The sequence below is a fragment of the Bison bison genome, unplaced genomic scaffold, assembly GCF_000754665.1.
Source record: "Bison bison bison isolate TAMUID 2011002044 unplaced genomic scaffold, Bison_UMD1.0 scf7180017864115, whole genome shotgun sequence".
Classification (NCBI taxonomy): domain Eukaryota; kingdom Metazoa; phylum Chordata; class Mammalia; order Artiodactyla; family Bovidae; genus Bison; species Bison bison.
This window is the reverse complement of record NW_011494687.1, coordinates 1549979-1565987: the sequence shown is the minus strand read 5'-3', so window position 1 is coordinate 1565987 and position 16009 is coordinate 1549979. Positions and strand designations below refer to the sequence as shown.

The 16009-nt window shown below is 46.2% G+C and overlaps 1 protein-coding gene across 1 annotated transcript in view; it reads left to right on the top strand.

Annotated features, from left to right (window-relative positions):
* The window catches only part of TAC3 (tachykinin 3), a 6646-nt gene extending 3091 nt beyond the window's left edge, over window positions 1-3555 (top strand). Inside the window, exons 3-7 of the mRNA XM_010839305.1 lie at window positions 13-121; window positions 313-342; window positions 825-878; window positions 1262-1336; window positions 3485-3555. Of these exons, the coding sequence (XP_010837607.1) occupies window positions 13-121; window positions 313-342; window positions 825-878; window positions 1262-1335 (267 nt within the window). The 3' untranslated portion in view covers window position 1336; window positions 3485-3555. The remainder of the gene's footprint in view (window positions 1-12; window positions 122-312; window positions 343-824; window positions 879-1261; window positions 1337-3484) is intronic.
* Window positions 3556-16009: the final 12454 nt, after the last annotated feature.

Genomic DNA, 16009 nt, shown 5'->3' with positions numbered 1-16009 from the left:
TCTCTCCCCCAGAAGGACTCAAATCTCTACCAGCTGCCCCCATCATTGCTCCGGAGACTCTATGATAGCCGCGTGGTCTCCCTGGATGGATTGCTCAAGATGCTGAGCAAGGCCAGCGTAGGTAGGATATAGCCTCAGGGAAAGGGGTTTGGGGGGCAGGATTCTGAAGATTAAATAGGCCTGGGAGACCCTTCAAGAGGGAAGGAGACTGGAGATGGTTTCTTGAATGATTGAGGGTTGTGATCTGAACCCCCTCCAATCGTCTCTTTGCAGATCCCATTCCCCAGTTACATGCTTGTTCTTGCTTCACAGGTCCTAAGGAGTCACCACTTCCCCAGAAACGTGAGTAGCCTCCTCTCCTTCCCGACTTCTGCTGACCACTTGCCCAGAGCTCCACGGGCACAGGGCCCAGTGGCTGGCCCCGGTTCCACTGGTGCAAACAGCATCCCAGCTGCAACTGCTCAGTCAGCCTCTAGAGAGTGTGAGAGGCCCCTGGGCGCCAGAGGAAGCAGGTGTGGGGGGCCTGGTGAGGTCTTCCTCCATGGGCGTGGTAGTGCAAGTCAAGAGGATCTCTTGGTGGCTGTGAAGATTCTAAATCAGGCACCTGCTGGGTGGGAGAATTTGAGAGTTCTTGAAAGATGGGGGAGAGGGAGGTAGACAGAGAGGGTGGGCTAAGGGGACAGCCTGTTAACTGTGGGGAGGCAAGCTGTGGTGAGATACAGAAACAGAGACCAGAACCCAACCTCAGAAATCTTGACACCTGTCTGGGGAAATATATCAACCCCTCATCGTGATGGTTGACCATGTTGGCCCTTTTTATGCAGGTGACATGCATGACTTCTTTGTGGGTCTCATGGGCAAGAGGAACCTCCAGCCAGGTAGGAGCATGGTGGGAGGGCTGGGGTGCTGGCAAAGGTGTAGCAGGAGTCAACTGCTTCATGTTTGTCAGTGGGGGGAAAGACAGGACTTTCCCTAGCTACAGTGAGGGCTCCTCTACCCCTCTACTCAATCAGCTTGGACCCACAGTCCAGCCCTCCCCAGGAGCAAAGCGGGGAGACCTTTCTAAGAAGGTCCTGCTGCAGTTGGGAAAGGGTCAGAGAGGCTTTGCTTGCCCCTCCCCCATTTCCCAAACAGAGAGTCCCTCTTCTTCCTAACTCTGTCGTCCAAAGCTGTCCTGCATAGCCAGCCCTTTGCTTTTGGGTTAGGGTGAAGGTCATAGTCAGAAAAATCCCTCCTAACTTCACCCTTTACATCCCTCCAGACACTCCTGTTGATATAAACCAAGAAAACATCCCCAGCTTTGGCACCTTCAAGTACCCTCCAAGTGTGGAATGAGGTAAGGACTTACTCAGGGCGAGGAGAGGGGATTGTGGGTATGTGGTGGGGTAGGAGGGGCGTTGCCAGAGGATCATTTCCTCTGATGCTATGGGCATTAATGCTCATAATTAACACCCTAAATACATCCCAACACTTAGAAGTGTGTGCTTGTCTGTGACCACACACACACGTGTGCACACAGAAAAACACACAAACACACACACACATACCCCTCTTTCTCATCTCTTTCCAGCCTCATTGATCCCGGCTTACAATTGAGCCGGAGTGAGTTGGGGGAAATGGCAAGAGGAGGTTTTCCCCTGGGGTTTCTTTGATGGAGAACTTCTGTTGTTTGGACTCTATTCTCTTGTGATTTGTGCAAAAGATGGAGAGATCATTATTGGATAATTATAGGTACCACATTTATTCCCACGTGAAGCATTTTGCTTCCCAGGGAGGCTGAAACCATCCAGATCATCGTGAATCTTGGGTTACCGGGTCCACTATAGAGTTCTTTGCAAGGATGATTCTTGCATTTCTTTCTAGAAATGCAAGAAAAACTCTGAAATCTAATGGGGATTGGCTGGAAACTGTTATCGTAATCGCTCTGTGCAGAGTAATGAATAAGAGCATGGCCTGAGTTTGAATCCTGGATCTGTCACTCACTAGCTGTGTCTCTTGGCCAGGTTACATAATCCTTCTGTGCCTCTGTTTCCTCATCTCAAAAGTGGGGATGATAATATTATCTCACAGGGCTGTTGCTGTGAGTCTAGGTCAAGTGTTCAGAACAGTGCCTGGCACATAGCATTGTACCTTGGCTTCACTGTGACTGTCGCAGTCTGGGAGGTGTAGGGAAGGTTCCAGTGTTGCCTCGGTGGGCTCTGGTCTGTCTGTCTGAAGTTGTCTGGGCTGGAACCTAGGCCTGAGTCGGCTGACAGTTCTTCCACTTGGTATGTGAACGTGAGTCCCCCCGGGGGACGTGTGTTGTCAAAATGCGGAACCATCTGCCTTGACACCAGCTTTCCACACATAGCAATAGCAGCTCACTGATGGCTTTCTTTGCACCAGCTTCCCAAGAATGGTGTTGGGGGAGGCAAAGAGAGGGGTCAGGAAGCCTTTGTCTTCCTAGAGACTCCTGCCCCTCTCCCTGAGGCCCTATTACCCCCTCTCATTGGTTTCAAGGGAGACCCAAGGACCAGGAGCTGGCTCTCAATGAGACTGCCTGTGCATGACTCCCAGGCCCAGAGTCATGACTGTGCCCCCCATTCAGTGTTGGGCGAGGGGGCACAAAAAGCTGTAATAACCGTAACTCGCTGATTACATGGTACTTACTGTATCATTTTGCTCTCTTTAGATTGTTATTTCAGTCTTGCCGACGGCCAGATAATTATACGGGGCAGCTATATCTGGATGACGTACTCTCCCCAACGTTATGCATCGGCCATAAAGATAATTACAGTGCAATTTTGCCATAGTATTTTATACAAATGGCAGAAACAAGCACATTATAGAAATCTACTTGTAATGCTTTCTGGTGAATCTAGGCTTTTTTGGAGGGACTGGACTCATAATTGCAGCCCTCATAATCTCACCACGGATGGCGCATTCCGAACCTGTTAGGTACTGGGGAGAATAGACTCAAGACCTCTGGGGCTGGCATGTAAAGATTAGATGAGATGGATCAACACAGATCATCCTGCTGTCTAATTTCATTCATGTGAAACTGCTGAAAAAGGAAGTGATCCCTGGACCTGTCCTTCCTCTGGGAGGTTTCTGGGAAGAGGAGGAGGGACTGGGTGAGGCCAGGGGAGCATTATCTCCAAGATGCATTGGACAGGGCTGTGTGTATGCCCGGCTCATAGGGATGCCAGGATGATATGAACTGTGCCACTACGTCTTTCTGTGTGGACCCCTCAGACCACGCACATGGTGTTTATGAATGGGTAGTGCAATGCACATAGCAGCCGGGAAGACGCAAGCAACTGTAGCTAGGAGAGTTTTTCAATCCTCTAGTTCAAAGGCTACATGGAGAGCTGAGGGCTAAGGCTTCCATTCTCTCTACTGCTCCCTTACAGAAGCCCCTCCCTTTCTCCCCCACCTCCCTGGTGGGTGGGTGGTGGGAGTTTTAAGGACAGAGATGTGATCTGATCTTTTTTTTGGTCCTCAGCACTCCACTCCTGGACTCCTGGGCTACATCGTGAAGACACCCACCCCTGGATGCACACGCTTCTATTTCCCTTCCTCCTCCCTACCCCTGTAACACTCTTGTGCTTTGACCCCTTCTTCTCTCTGTCCCACTGGCTGCAGAAACTGCCTTGTGAGCATCCCCAGTCCCTGTAATCATTGACTACAGATTGCCCTGGATTTTCTGTAGCATCCTACAAATATAATGTCTCTCTCTATTCCTCAACAATAAAGGATTTTTACATATTATAACCTACAGGATGTATTTGGTTGGTGGATGGGTTTTTCTCTTTCTTGACTCTTTTGGCTGTATCACACACACACACACACATATGATACACACACTTATATCATATATAAATGGAAGTTTCTTTATTTTGTACACATGTCAATTTTCCCAACACTGTCTTACTCGTTGCTTCATATAGTTAGTTTGGGAAGATTTGTTTAGTGATTGAAAGAAGAAATGAATTTGGAAGATGGTTTCTAGCACTCAAAGACTTTCACAGACCAGCTTTAGATAAAGAAAAAAACAAGGATTTCCAGGGTGGTCCAGTAGTTAAGAATCCACTTTGAAATACAGGGGACCCAGGTTCGATTCCTGGTGGGGGAACTAAGATCCTGTGTGCTGAGGAGCAATGAAGCCAACGTGCAGTAACTACTAGCCCGAGTGACACAAGAGAGTCCGTGCATCACAAGGAAATATCCTATATGATGGAAAAAAGATCCCGCGTGTTGCAACTGAGACCTGATGCAGCCGAGTAAACAGATAAATATTAAAAAAAGAAAAACCAGATATTCTGTATTTCCAGGATGGGCCTGGGAGACATTAACCCCTGACTCCTACTCTGTAGAGAAGGGAGATGGGGATGATGGCTGTGCAAAGACCCAGCCCCAAAGAAGGATGCATCTGTAGCACTACTATTTCTCCGTCCCCCGATATTGGGCTTGGGTCCTATGACAGGTAGTGGGATGAGATGGTGACCCACAAACAGAGTTTACAGGCTAGCAGGGCTTTGGGTCAGCAAACAGCACTTGATCTTGCTAGGTTGGAACGTAGACAGGAAAGTTACTGTAGGAGCCGAGAAGGAGGAGAGCAAGATCTCTTGAGCTTTAACTGGTCACTTTAGTTATAAAGGGAAAATGTTTATTTCCGACTCTTCTGTAATGCAACTGTTACCAGCCTCTGTAATGGTGGTCTAGTAGTCTGCAGTGTATGTAAGGCACTTAAAGGAGGTATGTGTGGGTGTCTTTTATTAATCTTATGTGCCACCCATCGCAGTCCACTGGTCCCAAATGGGGGTTCTGTACCTTAATTGAAGAGAACAGCCTGAGAAGTCCTCAGGCTCCCTGCCTTAGCTTAGTGCAAGGGCCTTGGCCATGACCCTGAACCACCCTCATACAAAGGGTGGTGCAAAGCATTTAAAAATAAAATTGTTAAAAATAAATAAATAAAAATTAAAAGATTGGCATCTGGAGATGTAGGGATGGGAGACGTTCTGTAGGACTGAACCTTTATCCTATGAAACCTGATACTATTCCCAGGTAGATAGTGTTGGAGCATTGCTTGTTGGTGTGGGAGATCTCAGCTAGGTGCTCAGCTTTCCCAAGGCTGGGAAAAGACAGGGCCATGGAGCCAGAGACTTCTTCCTGCAGGTCCTTCACCCCAGTGAACGTTCTCTCTTTTCAGAACCTGACTGGGGCAATTTTGGGCCCACAGCTCCATGGTGGGGGCACTTACCTGGGTATCTCTGGTGTCTGGTTTACCACTAGAAGTCAGAGAATCTGCCTGCAATAAAGGAGACCTGCGTTCGATCCCTGGGGTTAGGAAGATTCCCCTGGAGAAGAGAATTGCAACCCACTCCAGTATTCCTACCTGGAGAATTCCATGGACAGAAGAGCCTGGAGGGCTACAGTCCATGGAGTTGCAAAGAGTCAGACATGACTGAACGACTAACATTTTCACATTTCAAAGAATACCCTCACCCCAAACCTTGAAGGCTTTTCTCAATGAGTTCTCATGTTAGCATTTCAAAATTATCTACCTAGATTGTTTAAAAGTGGGATAAGTTTTGCAGAGTCTGGGGGATTTATTTGGGTCATGAAAGCTTCTGCTCAGACGTGAGAGTCAGGCCTGTGCTTTGCCTGACGCCAATGCTTTGCCAAGTAGGAGCATAAATACAGAAAGGTTGCTCTCTAGTGGGACTGACGAAAACTGCAGTATTGGGGATTCCAGGAAAAATGAAGACCAGCTTTAAATTCGATTCCTGGTTTTGTGCTTGGAGAATGTGTGAAGGAATCCTGGCCTTCTTCTTCCTATTGGAAGGAGGTTGATGCCCAAGAGGGCCTTGAATCAATAAGACCTTGGCCTAATTCCTGGCTTTTCTCCATTTAGTTTTGTACATCTGTGTTATTGTGATTATATGGTGATTTACTTCAAAGACTTTTGTATTAAAGGTTCTAGACCCAATTCAATGCATGTGGAGGGGGAAATCTCTCACACCAACAAACAAAGCTCCAACACTGTCTACCTGGAGATAGTATCAGATTTCACAGATTGAAGACTCAGTCCTATGGAACAACGTCAGATGCCAATCGTTTAATTTTTATTTGTTAATTTTTAAAATTTTTGTTTATCTAAAAATTAATTTTAAATTGGAATATAGTGGGGTTACAATGCTGTGTTAGCTTCTGCAGTACAGCAAAGTGAATCAGTTATACATATACATATATCCACTCTTTTTAATATTCTCTTCCCATATAGGTCATTCAGTTCAGTTCAGTGTAGTCGCTCAGTCACGTCTGACTCTTTGTGACTCCATGGACTGTAGACTGCCAGGCTCCTCTGTCCAGGGGATTCTCCAGGCAAGAACACTGACTGGAGTGGGTAGCCGTTCCATTCTCCAGCGGATCTTCCAGACCCAGAAATCAAACTCATGTCTCCTGCGTTGCAGGCAGATTCTTTACTGTCAGAGCCACCAGGGCAGCCCATATAGGTCATTATAGAATATAATAGAATTCCCTGTGCTATACAGTAGCTTCTTATTAGTTATCTATTTATATAAAGCAATGTCTACGTGTCACTCCCAATCTCCCAATTTGCCCTTCTCCCCCTTCCCCCTCGGTAACTGTACATTTGTTTCCTACACTGTGACTCAATTTCCGTTTTCTAAATAGGTTCATTCGTACCATTTTTCTAGATTCCACAAACAAGTAATATCATGTGATATTTGTCTTTCTTTTTTACAACTTTGTTTATTTATTTTTGGCTGTGCTGGGTCTTCCTTGCTGCATGAGGGCTTTCTCTAGTTAGGTGAGCAGGGGCTACTCTCCAGTTGTGACGCACACGTTTCTCATTGTGGTGTCTCTTGTTGCAAAGCATGGGCTCTAGGGTGCATGGGCTTCAGTATTCGCTGCTCTCAGGCTCAGTGGCTGTGGCCTGTGGGCTCTAGAGTGTGGGCTCCGTAGTTGTGGTGCATGGGCTTAGTTGCCCTGCAGTATGCAGAATCTTCTCAGACCAGGGATCAAAACCATGTCCCCTGCATTGGCAGGTGAATTCTTAACCACTGGACCACGAGGGAAGTCCACTTTTTCTTTTTTGTGTTTGTATCTATTGTAGTTTGGGGATTTGCTGTTGCCATGAGGTTTTGATTTAGCAGTCCACATATGTACAAGGTTGCTTTAAGTTGTTGGTCTCTTTCCTACCTGGAGAAGTTCCTTTAACATTTGTTGTAATGCTGGTTTGGTGGTGCTGAATTCTCTTAGCTTTTGCTTGTCTGTAAAGCTTTTGATTTCTCCTTCAAGTCTGAATGAGAGCCTTGTTGTGTAGAGTATCCTTTGTTGTAAGTTTTTCTCTTCAATTATCACTTGAAATATATTGTGTCACTCCCTTTTGGCCTGCAGAGTTTCTGCTGAAAAATCAACTGAAAACTTTATGGAGATTCCCTTGTATGTTATTTGTTACTTTTCCCTTGCTGCTTTTACTATTTTTCTGTTTATTTGATTTTTGTCAGTTTGATTACTATTTGTCTTGGCATGTTTCTCCTTGGGTTTATCCTCTATGGGATTCTCTGTACTTCCTAGACTTGAGTGGGTGCTTCCTTTCTCATGGTAGGGAAATTTTGGGTATAATGTTTTCAAATATTTTCTCAGACGCTTTCTCTTCTCCTTCTGGGACCCCTATAATGCTAATGTCAGTATGTTTAATATTGTCCCAGACTGTTCTTTTCTGTTCTTTTCATTCTTCTTTCTGTATTGTTTTATGGCAATAATTTCCACCACTCTGTCTCCCAGCTCACTAATTCATTCTTCTGCCTCAGTTCTTCTGCTGTTGATTCCTTCTAGTGTATTTTTCATTTCAGTTATTATAGTATTCATCTCTGTTTTTGCTTTAAATCTTCTAGCTTTTTGTTAAACATTTCTTTTATCTTCTCAATCTGTGCCTCCACTCCCCCCCACCACAAGATGTTGGATCATCTTTGTTATCATTACTCTGAATTCTTTTTCAGGTAGATTGCCTATCTCCTCTTCATTTAGTTGTTCTTGTGGATTTTTCTCTTGTTCCTTCATTTGCAACTTATTTGTCATCTCATTTTGTCTAAGTTTCTGTATTCATGGTCTCTTTTCCGTAGGCTGCAAGATCATAGTTCCTTTTGCTTCTCGTGTCTGCCCACCTTGGTGGGGGTGAGGTTGGTCCAGGGGCTTGTGTAGACTTCCTGGTGGGAGGGATTGACGTCTGCCCTCTCGTGGGTGGAGCCAGGTCTTGTCCCTCTGATAGGCAGGGCCGGAACGGGTGTGTTTTGAGGTGGCTGTGAGCTTGGCTTAGCAGTAAAGAATCTGCCTGCAATGCAGGAGCTTCAGGAGACACAGGTTCAATCCCTGGGTCAGGAAGATCCCCTGGAGAAGGAAATGGCAACCCACTCAAGTATTCTTGACTGGAGAACCCCATGGGCAGAGGAGCCTGGCAGGCTATAGTCCATGGGGTCGCAAGAGTCGGACACGACTGAGTGACTAAACCACGGCCATTCCTCCTCTGGAGTTGTTCACCTGTAGGTGAGCTTAGTGGTGTCACCTTATACCCATTGTGCGAGCTCTCAGTTTACGCTGTTGTTGGCACTGCTGTCAGCCCCACCTTAACTGTGGGTATGCTGGCAATTGACCCTATGTCTCTCAGACATTTTTTTCACCAGACCACCAGCATAGATCCTCTAAAGTCAGATCCCAGGATACCAGTATTCATGGATCTGGACTCTGTGCTATAGGGGAGTTTGAACTCTAGCCTGGCCCAACCCCTCCTTGTACGTGCCCACAAAATCTATAGGTGCTAAAACTAGGTCCATCTTGGCTGCAGGAGCACTCGTGGTCCATTCAGATGTTCTGTAGGTGCTTGAATTTACAAACTCGGCCACATGGGTATCATTTCAGGGTTTGTGCAGCTGCTAGGACAGATTTCAGCCTTTTTCCTTAGTTGCACAGACCCTGGGGTTCAGACCCCACAAAGGCCTACTCTCAAGGCTGCTCTGGAGCATATAAGTCTGCCTGGTGAGGAGCAGGTGTGGAGGTGGTATGGTGGCCCAGGTTGTGGGAGCCCTGGCAGTAACAGGCACACAGGGGAGCAAAAGACCATGGGCACAAGAGAGCTCAACCCAGTGGGGGCCTTTCTTAGTGCCCAGGGAGGCAGGCCCCAGCGTGTGGGGGCAGAGTCTGCAATGGAGGCTCCATCCTCATTCAACAATGGTGCTTTGCTTCTATGGCAGCCACAGTTTCCTCCTCAAGTGTTCTGGTTGCACATTTCCTCACTCCTGTCCCCTCAGGCTATCTCCTTGCAGCTAACATCAGTCTTCTCCTTGGGTTTGCTCTCCAAACCTCATGTTCCAGCCCCCAGTCCTTATGTGTGTTAGCAGACACATGTTTCAGGTTAGGGGGTTCAGGGCTGTGGCAAGGACCATGTGTTTAGGTCTCACTCTGTTCTGCCTGCTGCAGACGAGTTACTGCACTCTCCTCCAATAGCCCCCAAAGCTCCCCTTCTGTCCCAACTGATCTCCCTGCTGGTGAGGGGGCTTCCCTTGATGCAGGAACCTTTCCACTCCTTTAGCCCCTCTCTTGAGGGGCACTGATCCAGTCGTCCTTCCTTTCTTCTTCTTTTTCCTTTCTTCTTTTTTTGGGCTTCCTGGTGGCTCAGATGGTAAAGAATCTGCCTGCAATGCAGGAGACCTCGGTTGGATCCCTGGGTCAGGAAGATTCCCTGGAGAAGGGAATGGCTACCCACTCCAGTGTTCTTGCCTGGAGAATTCCATGGACAGAGGAGCCTGGTGGGCTACAGTCCATGGGGTCACAAAGAGTTGGACAGGATTGGGCATCTAACACTTTCATTTTATCATCCTACTCCATTATGTAGGGAGTTTTCTTGTCCTTTTGGGCATCCATGGTCCTCTGTTAGTGTTCAGCTAGGGTTCTGTGAGAAATGTTCCATTTGTAGATGTAGCCTTGATGCATTTGTGGGGAGAGATGAACTCCACATCCTCCTACTCCTCCGCCATCTTGACCTCTGCAGATGTCAATCTCAAACCCAAGTTGTTAACTGTCTACAGATTGGAGGGTCCCACAACTCTCTCGTGTTCCACTGATTTGTTACTGTGGTTCATAGAACTCAGGAGACCTGTTTACTCACAGATCACCAGTTTATTATAAAAGAATATAACTTGGGAACACCAGATGGAAGAGATGCATGAGGCAAGGTATGGGGAAAGGGGTGTGGAGCTTCCATGCTCTCTCTGAGCATGCCACGTTTCTCTCTTTGAATCTCTACATTTTCACCAATCCAGAAGCACTCCAAATCTAGTTCTTTCAAGATTTTATGGATGCATCATTACATAAGTCTACATTCCCTGGTGGCTCAGATGGTAAATTGTCTGCCCGAAATGCGGGAGACCCAGGTTCGATCCCTGGGTTGGGAAGATCCCCTGGAGAAGGAAATGGCAACCCCCTCTAGTACTCTTACCTAGAGAATTCCATGGATGGAGGAGCCTGGTGGGCTACAGTCCATGGGGTCGCAAAGAGTTGGACACAACTGAGCAACTTCACTTCATTACATAAGTATGATTGATTAAATCATTGACCAGTGATAATTGATTTAACCTCCAGCTCCTCTTTCCTCCCTGAAGGGCAGAGGCTTGGGACCGAAAGTTCCTTGGTTCTCCTGGCAACTGGCCTCTATCTTTAGGTACAGTCCCAAAGTCACCCAGTAATGTAACTAAAGACATCATTATGGCTCTCATCACTTAGGAACTTCCAAATGTTTTAGGAGCTCTGTGTTAGAAATGGTGTGCTTGGTTGCTCAGCCATGTCTGACTCTTTGTGACCCCATGGACTGTAGCCCGCCAGAATCCTCTGTTCATGGGATTCTCCAAGCAAGAATACTGGAATGGGTTGCCATGCCCTCCTCCAGGGGATCTTCCCAACCCAGGGATCAAACCCAGGTCTCCCACATTGGAGGCGGATTCTTTACCAACTGAGCCACCAGGGAAGCCCATATAATATATATATATATCATATATATTTATGTATATAAATGTATATGTATATGTATCTGCACATTTACTTGTGCAAATACATGGAATTTTAAAACATCAAGAAGAAAGGGAAAAATTGGCACATAAGTGAAAGTGAAGTCCCTCAGTTGTTTAATCAAGGACTGAACCCACGTCTCCCGCATTGCAGGTAGATTCTTTACTGTATGAAACACCAGGGAAGTCCCAAAACACTGAGGTGGGTAGCCCATCCCTTCTCCAGGGTGTCTTTCTGACCCAGGAATCAAACTGGGGTCTCCTGCATTGCAGGCAGATTCTTTACCAACTGAGCTATCAGAGAAGCCCATTAGAAATGGTGGTGAAGATCAAATATATATATTTCTTATTATAAATCATAATATCACAAGTATAAATGATATAAACTTTAATCTACAACTTTAGGGAATTTGTAAACATGTGAAGTACATTTACAGCACTCTAGAGATGGTTAAGGCAGTTGGTCAGAAAGATTGAACAGGCCCAAGACTCAAGTCTTGCAGCCTAATATCTTAGAGTCATGCTAGAGCTTATGAGTCTACTGGTTGTGTTAATAAAAGAAACAGCCCCAAATGGAATCACTTGTACTAAGTCCCATGTCAGTTATCCAAAACTTAATGCCTACCCTAACTGCAATTTTAGCCTCTCCCAGGAATGTGGCCTTTAACCAGGCAATCTGGAATTACCTGGAATTACTTAAAGGAAGGGAGACAAAAGTGGATTGCCTGAGACAATCCACTCTGTTTAAAAGCAAAATTCAACTAAGTTTGGAGATCTGACTTTATTCAATGATCTATGAATCAAGTGGGTTTCCCTGGTGGCTTAGATGGTAAAGAATCTATCTGTAATGCAGGAGACCCGGGTTGGATCCCTGGGTTGGGAAGATCCCCTGGAGAAGCAAATGCCTACCCACTCCAGTATTCTTGCCTGGAGAATTCTATGGACAGAGGAGCCTGCTGCTGCTGCTGCTAAGTCGCTTCAGTCGTGTCCAACTCTGTGTGACCCCATAGATGGCAGCCCATCAGGCTTCCCCATCCCTGGGATTCTCCAGGCAAGAACACTGGATTGGGTTGCCATTTCCTTCTCCAATGCATGAAAGTGAAAAGTGAACGTGAAGTCACTCAGTCAAGTCCGAATCTTTGCGACCCCATGGATTGCAGCCTACCAGGCTCCTCTGCCCACGGGATTTTCCAGGCAAGAGTACTGGAATGGGTTGCCGTTGCCTTCTCCACAGAGGAGCCTAGTGGGCTGCAATCCATGGGGTTGCAAAGAGTTGAACATGACTGAGCTTCTAATTGTATTGTATTTGAATCAAGTGGCATTCCATCTGGCAAATAGAAAGGTGCTCTAAAGAGTTGTTAAAAGAAGTTTTTAAAGGCAGAAAGACGATGGGACAAGGAAGTCACAAATAAAAGAAAGGATTGTTTCCGATAAGACCACCTTCCTTTGGGGGAAGGTAAGTGTCTATGAGGTGATTACCTCACTTGTGCTGGCTAGGTAATTTCACATCGACCCGTTAAAAGTTACGTTCCAGGGAGAGGCTGAAACAGCAATTAAGATTGTTTTGTTGGCATAGAGCTTAGCACAAGTGACTCCATTTTGTGCCTATTTCTTTTTTTTTTTTTAAGAACTCTTTGATAGAAACTTCCTTTTCCTGGTCTCTTTTGCCTATAAAAGCCTTCTATTTTGTACGGTTCTTTAGAGCTCTTTTCTATGTGCTAAATGGGACGCTGCCTAGGTCTGAATTGTTGAATAAAGCCTATTAGACCTTCAGATTTACTCAGTTGAATAGTTTTTTAAGAGATTTACTGTCAACAGTAGGACTGAAGATCTCTGATGGCTTCAGAGACAATAAGAAACAGGCATGATCCCTGCAAACCCTTTTGCGTTCTCTGTCTCTCGCTGTTTCCAAGGGCCACAAATAAGTTCCTCTCAGTTCTGAGCTCCACTCATTGTCAGCCTCGTAATGTAATTGGCGTTCCAATCCAGGGCAGTTCAGCTTGAGCTAGCAGATGAGTCCAGCCAGAACCCAATCCCCTAGTTCAGACCATAATTCCCCGACTTGAGTGGAAAAACTCAGCGGTTGGTTTGTCCCCAGACTCCACAGTGGGAACTGCTGGCATTTAGTCTGCAATTCCACATTTGTTTGAAATCTTTCCCAGATTGCACGCTGGGAACTGCTGGTAGCAGCTGCGGTTCCTCATTTGTTTGGAATCAGCCTGCAGCCCCCATTGTTTGGCGTCTGCTGGCTCAGTCTTTTTTCCAGTCCCCAGATTGATGGGAATTGTTGGTGGGACACATAGGGACTTTTCTTGGCCAAGCTGCAGTGACATTTCTTGGTTACTGCTGGTGTGTTAAGATGCACAGGCTTGTTTGTCCCTCTTACTGTAGATAAAGGCTATTGTTAATGGGAAGCTTCGAAGCCAACAAGCCACAAAAACTGATGAGCATTTAAAAGCTGTTAGAGTGCTCATCACCTAACAGAGAGACTCCCATTTTAGGAAAATTTGGTCATAGAATGCCAACATCAATAAAATTTCCATGCAAAGAGATGCACTTGTAAAACATCACACAATCTCCAGCCCAGTGGCAATTCTTTTTAGGTATTAGTTTAGCTTCAAAGCTTCCCTGGTGGCTCAGAGGTTAAAGCGTCTGCCTTAGCTTCAAGAGACCCAAAATCTTAGCTAAAAACGTAACAGGATTCTTAAGCTCCAAAGAGTGAAGCACACCACCTTCTGGCATACCCGCCTATTTTATGTCTAAGAATGATGGTTCCAGAAGCAATAAATACCTACAAAAATGGCAAAATCTTACTAAAAACACAAAAAGTATCTAGAACAACACCCAGGCCTCCCATATTATATCCTCCTAGGGGCCCATCGTCAAAATGCTTCCCCAGGGATTGATATTTCAGTTGTAATCAATGGGAATGCTGGAAAAGAGATTGTTCTTTAAGGCCCTATGCAAATTCTTCACCGCATTGCGTCAACTCCCCTGAATTTACATCATCAAATTAGAAAGGACCTACCAGGAGGCTTTCATGATTCAGGATTTGCTTACAAGACCCTCTACTCCTGGTTAGGAGTGAGTATAGATGAGGCTATATGATCAGGAATCTCTCCTCAGCTCTGGAAGCTTTTGCTGAATGTACTGCTAGAGCAATTTAGATTTTCTTTTAGCTGAACAAATAGGTATCTATTATGGCCACCACCACCTATCATACCTAAATTAACACTTCTGGGGAGGTTGAATTCAGCTACCTAAGATTACTGAATAAGCCACTTCAAAAGGTGCTCCCTCTAAAGACCCCTCAAAGGGGTCTTTCTTTGACTGGTTTGATTTTGATTCCTTTGGGTCTTGGGGACCATGGCTCTGAAGTGCACTCCAGACACTGGGAATTGTCCAGCTTGTAATTATCATAGTAGTCCCTCTGGTGTCCTATATTCTCCAAAAAGCTTTAAGTGTGTGTCCTCAGCTGCTAACCACCAAGCCAATGATCCCTCTAAGACTGGAATGCCAAAAAGGGAATCAAAAGTATGATAGACTGAAAAACCTGTGAGCCTGAAGTCATGACCTGTGAATACCATAAAGATTCAGCCAAAAATCCTTCATGACCTGTGATCGTCACAGTAAAAACTATGAGGAGAACTTCAGAGTGATAGCTGGCAATGGTGCTCATGCCTTAAAGTTTTGATCACATCTGTCAGTGAAACTCAGGCAAAGTTTTGGTTTGATGACGTATCTTAGGCAGGAATATCTGGGGAGATTTGGAGGGTAACTGCTGCACTAAAGGGTGGAAGCAGAGAAATGGAGCTCTAGAAAGAGTTGAGGAAGTAGCAAGGAAAAATAATTTCCCACTCTACCCTTCGAGGTTCTTGGCTGAGTAAATAATAAAAGACAGCATAACAGGAAAAAAGAAACAAGTTTAAAAATATGTATACTTCCATATACATGGGAGATACCCAGAAAAACTAAGACTTTCTTGACATTATCTACCCTTCTTTTCCCGGTTCAGAGACAAATGGACATTTCCCTTATAAATGTAAATGGCTCTTACAAAAGGGTAACCTCTGCTCATTTTTCAGAGCTTCTCCGCTGCCTGCTGCTTCTTAAAAATAATCCTTATGCCAAAGAAACATATGTTGGGGTGTCAAGTTCTGCTCCCCTCCAGGAAGGACAGGCTGCCCCAAACAGGCCTGCGCTGCCAAGGTGCAGTGGGATACTGTGAAATCCTTCATTTGGTGGCGCAGCTGGAAGGAGGGTCCACAATGAACTTTCAGAGGGTGGTCCACCGGGAGCCCAACCCTCTAGTACTTGTTCTTCATTCAAACAGGCTTTGTTAAGCACCTTTCCTATGAACCAGAAGCCTGTGTGTTGGGGCGGGGGTGGGAGGGAGCAGCGGAGACACAGCCATGTGCAGAACAACAGCCTCTGCCTTCAGGAAGCTCACTGCCTAGCTGCTGCTGCTGCTGCTAAGTTGCTTCAGTCGTGTCCGACTCTGTGCGATCCCATAGACGGCAGCCCACTAGGCTCCTCTGTCCCTGGGATTCTCCAGGCAAGAACACTGGAGTGGGGTGCCATTGCCTTCTCCGTACTGCCTAGCGGAGGAGACAAATAGTTAAAGTGGCAATCCTACAACTGTTTCTGAAACTACACCAGCAGACGTTTTGAGAGTAAACTTTTGGGACTGTGAGATGTAGAACAGGGGAGGCGATTTAAGCTTAGCCTTGGGATAGCGTTTTTCATTTCTCCAGGTACTAGGGCGAGGAGGGAGTGGTCCAGCACTTACAGGATCAGTGCTTCAAAAAAAGCCAGGCTTGGGTGGTGGTGGCCGTGAGGGCTGGAAACGTCCTGGCAAATGCCCGCGAGGGCCCGGTGGCGGCGGGCCCCAGGGGCTCGCGGGGGTCAGAAGTGGGGCCGGGGGTCCCCGGGTGGCGCAGTGG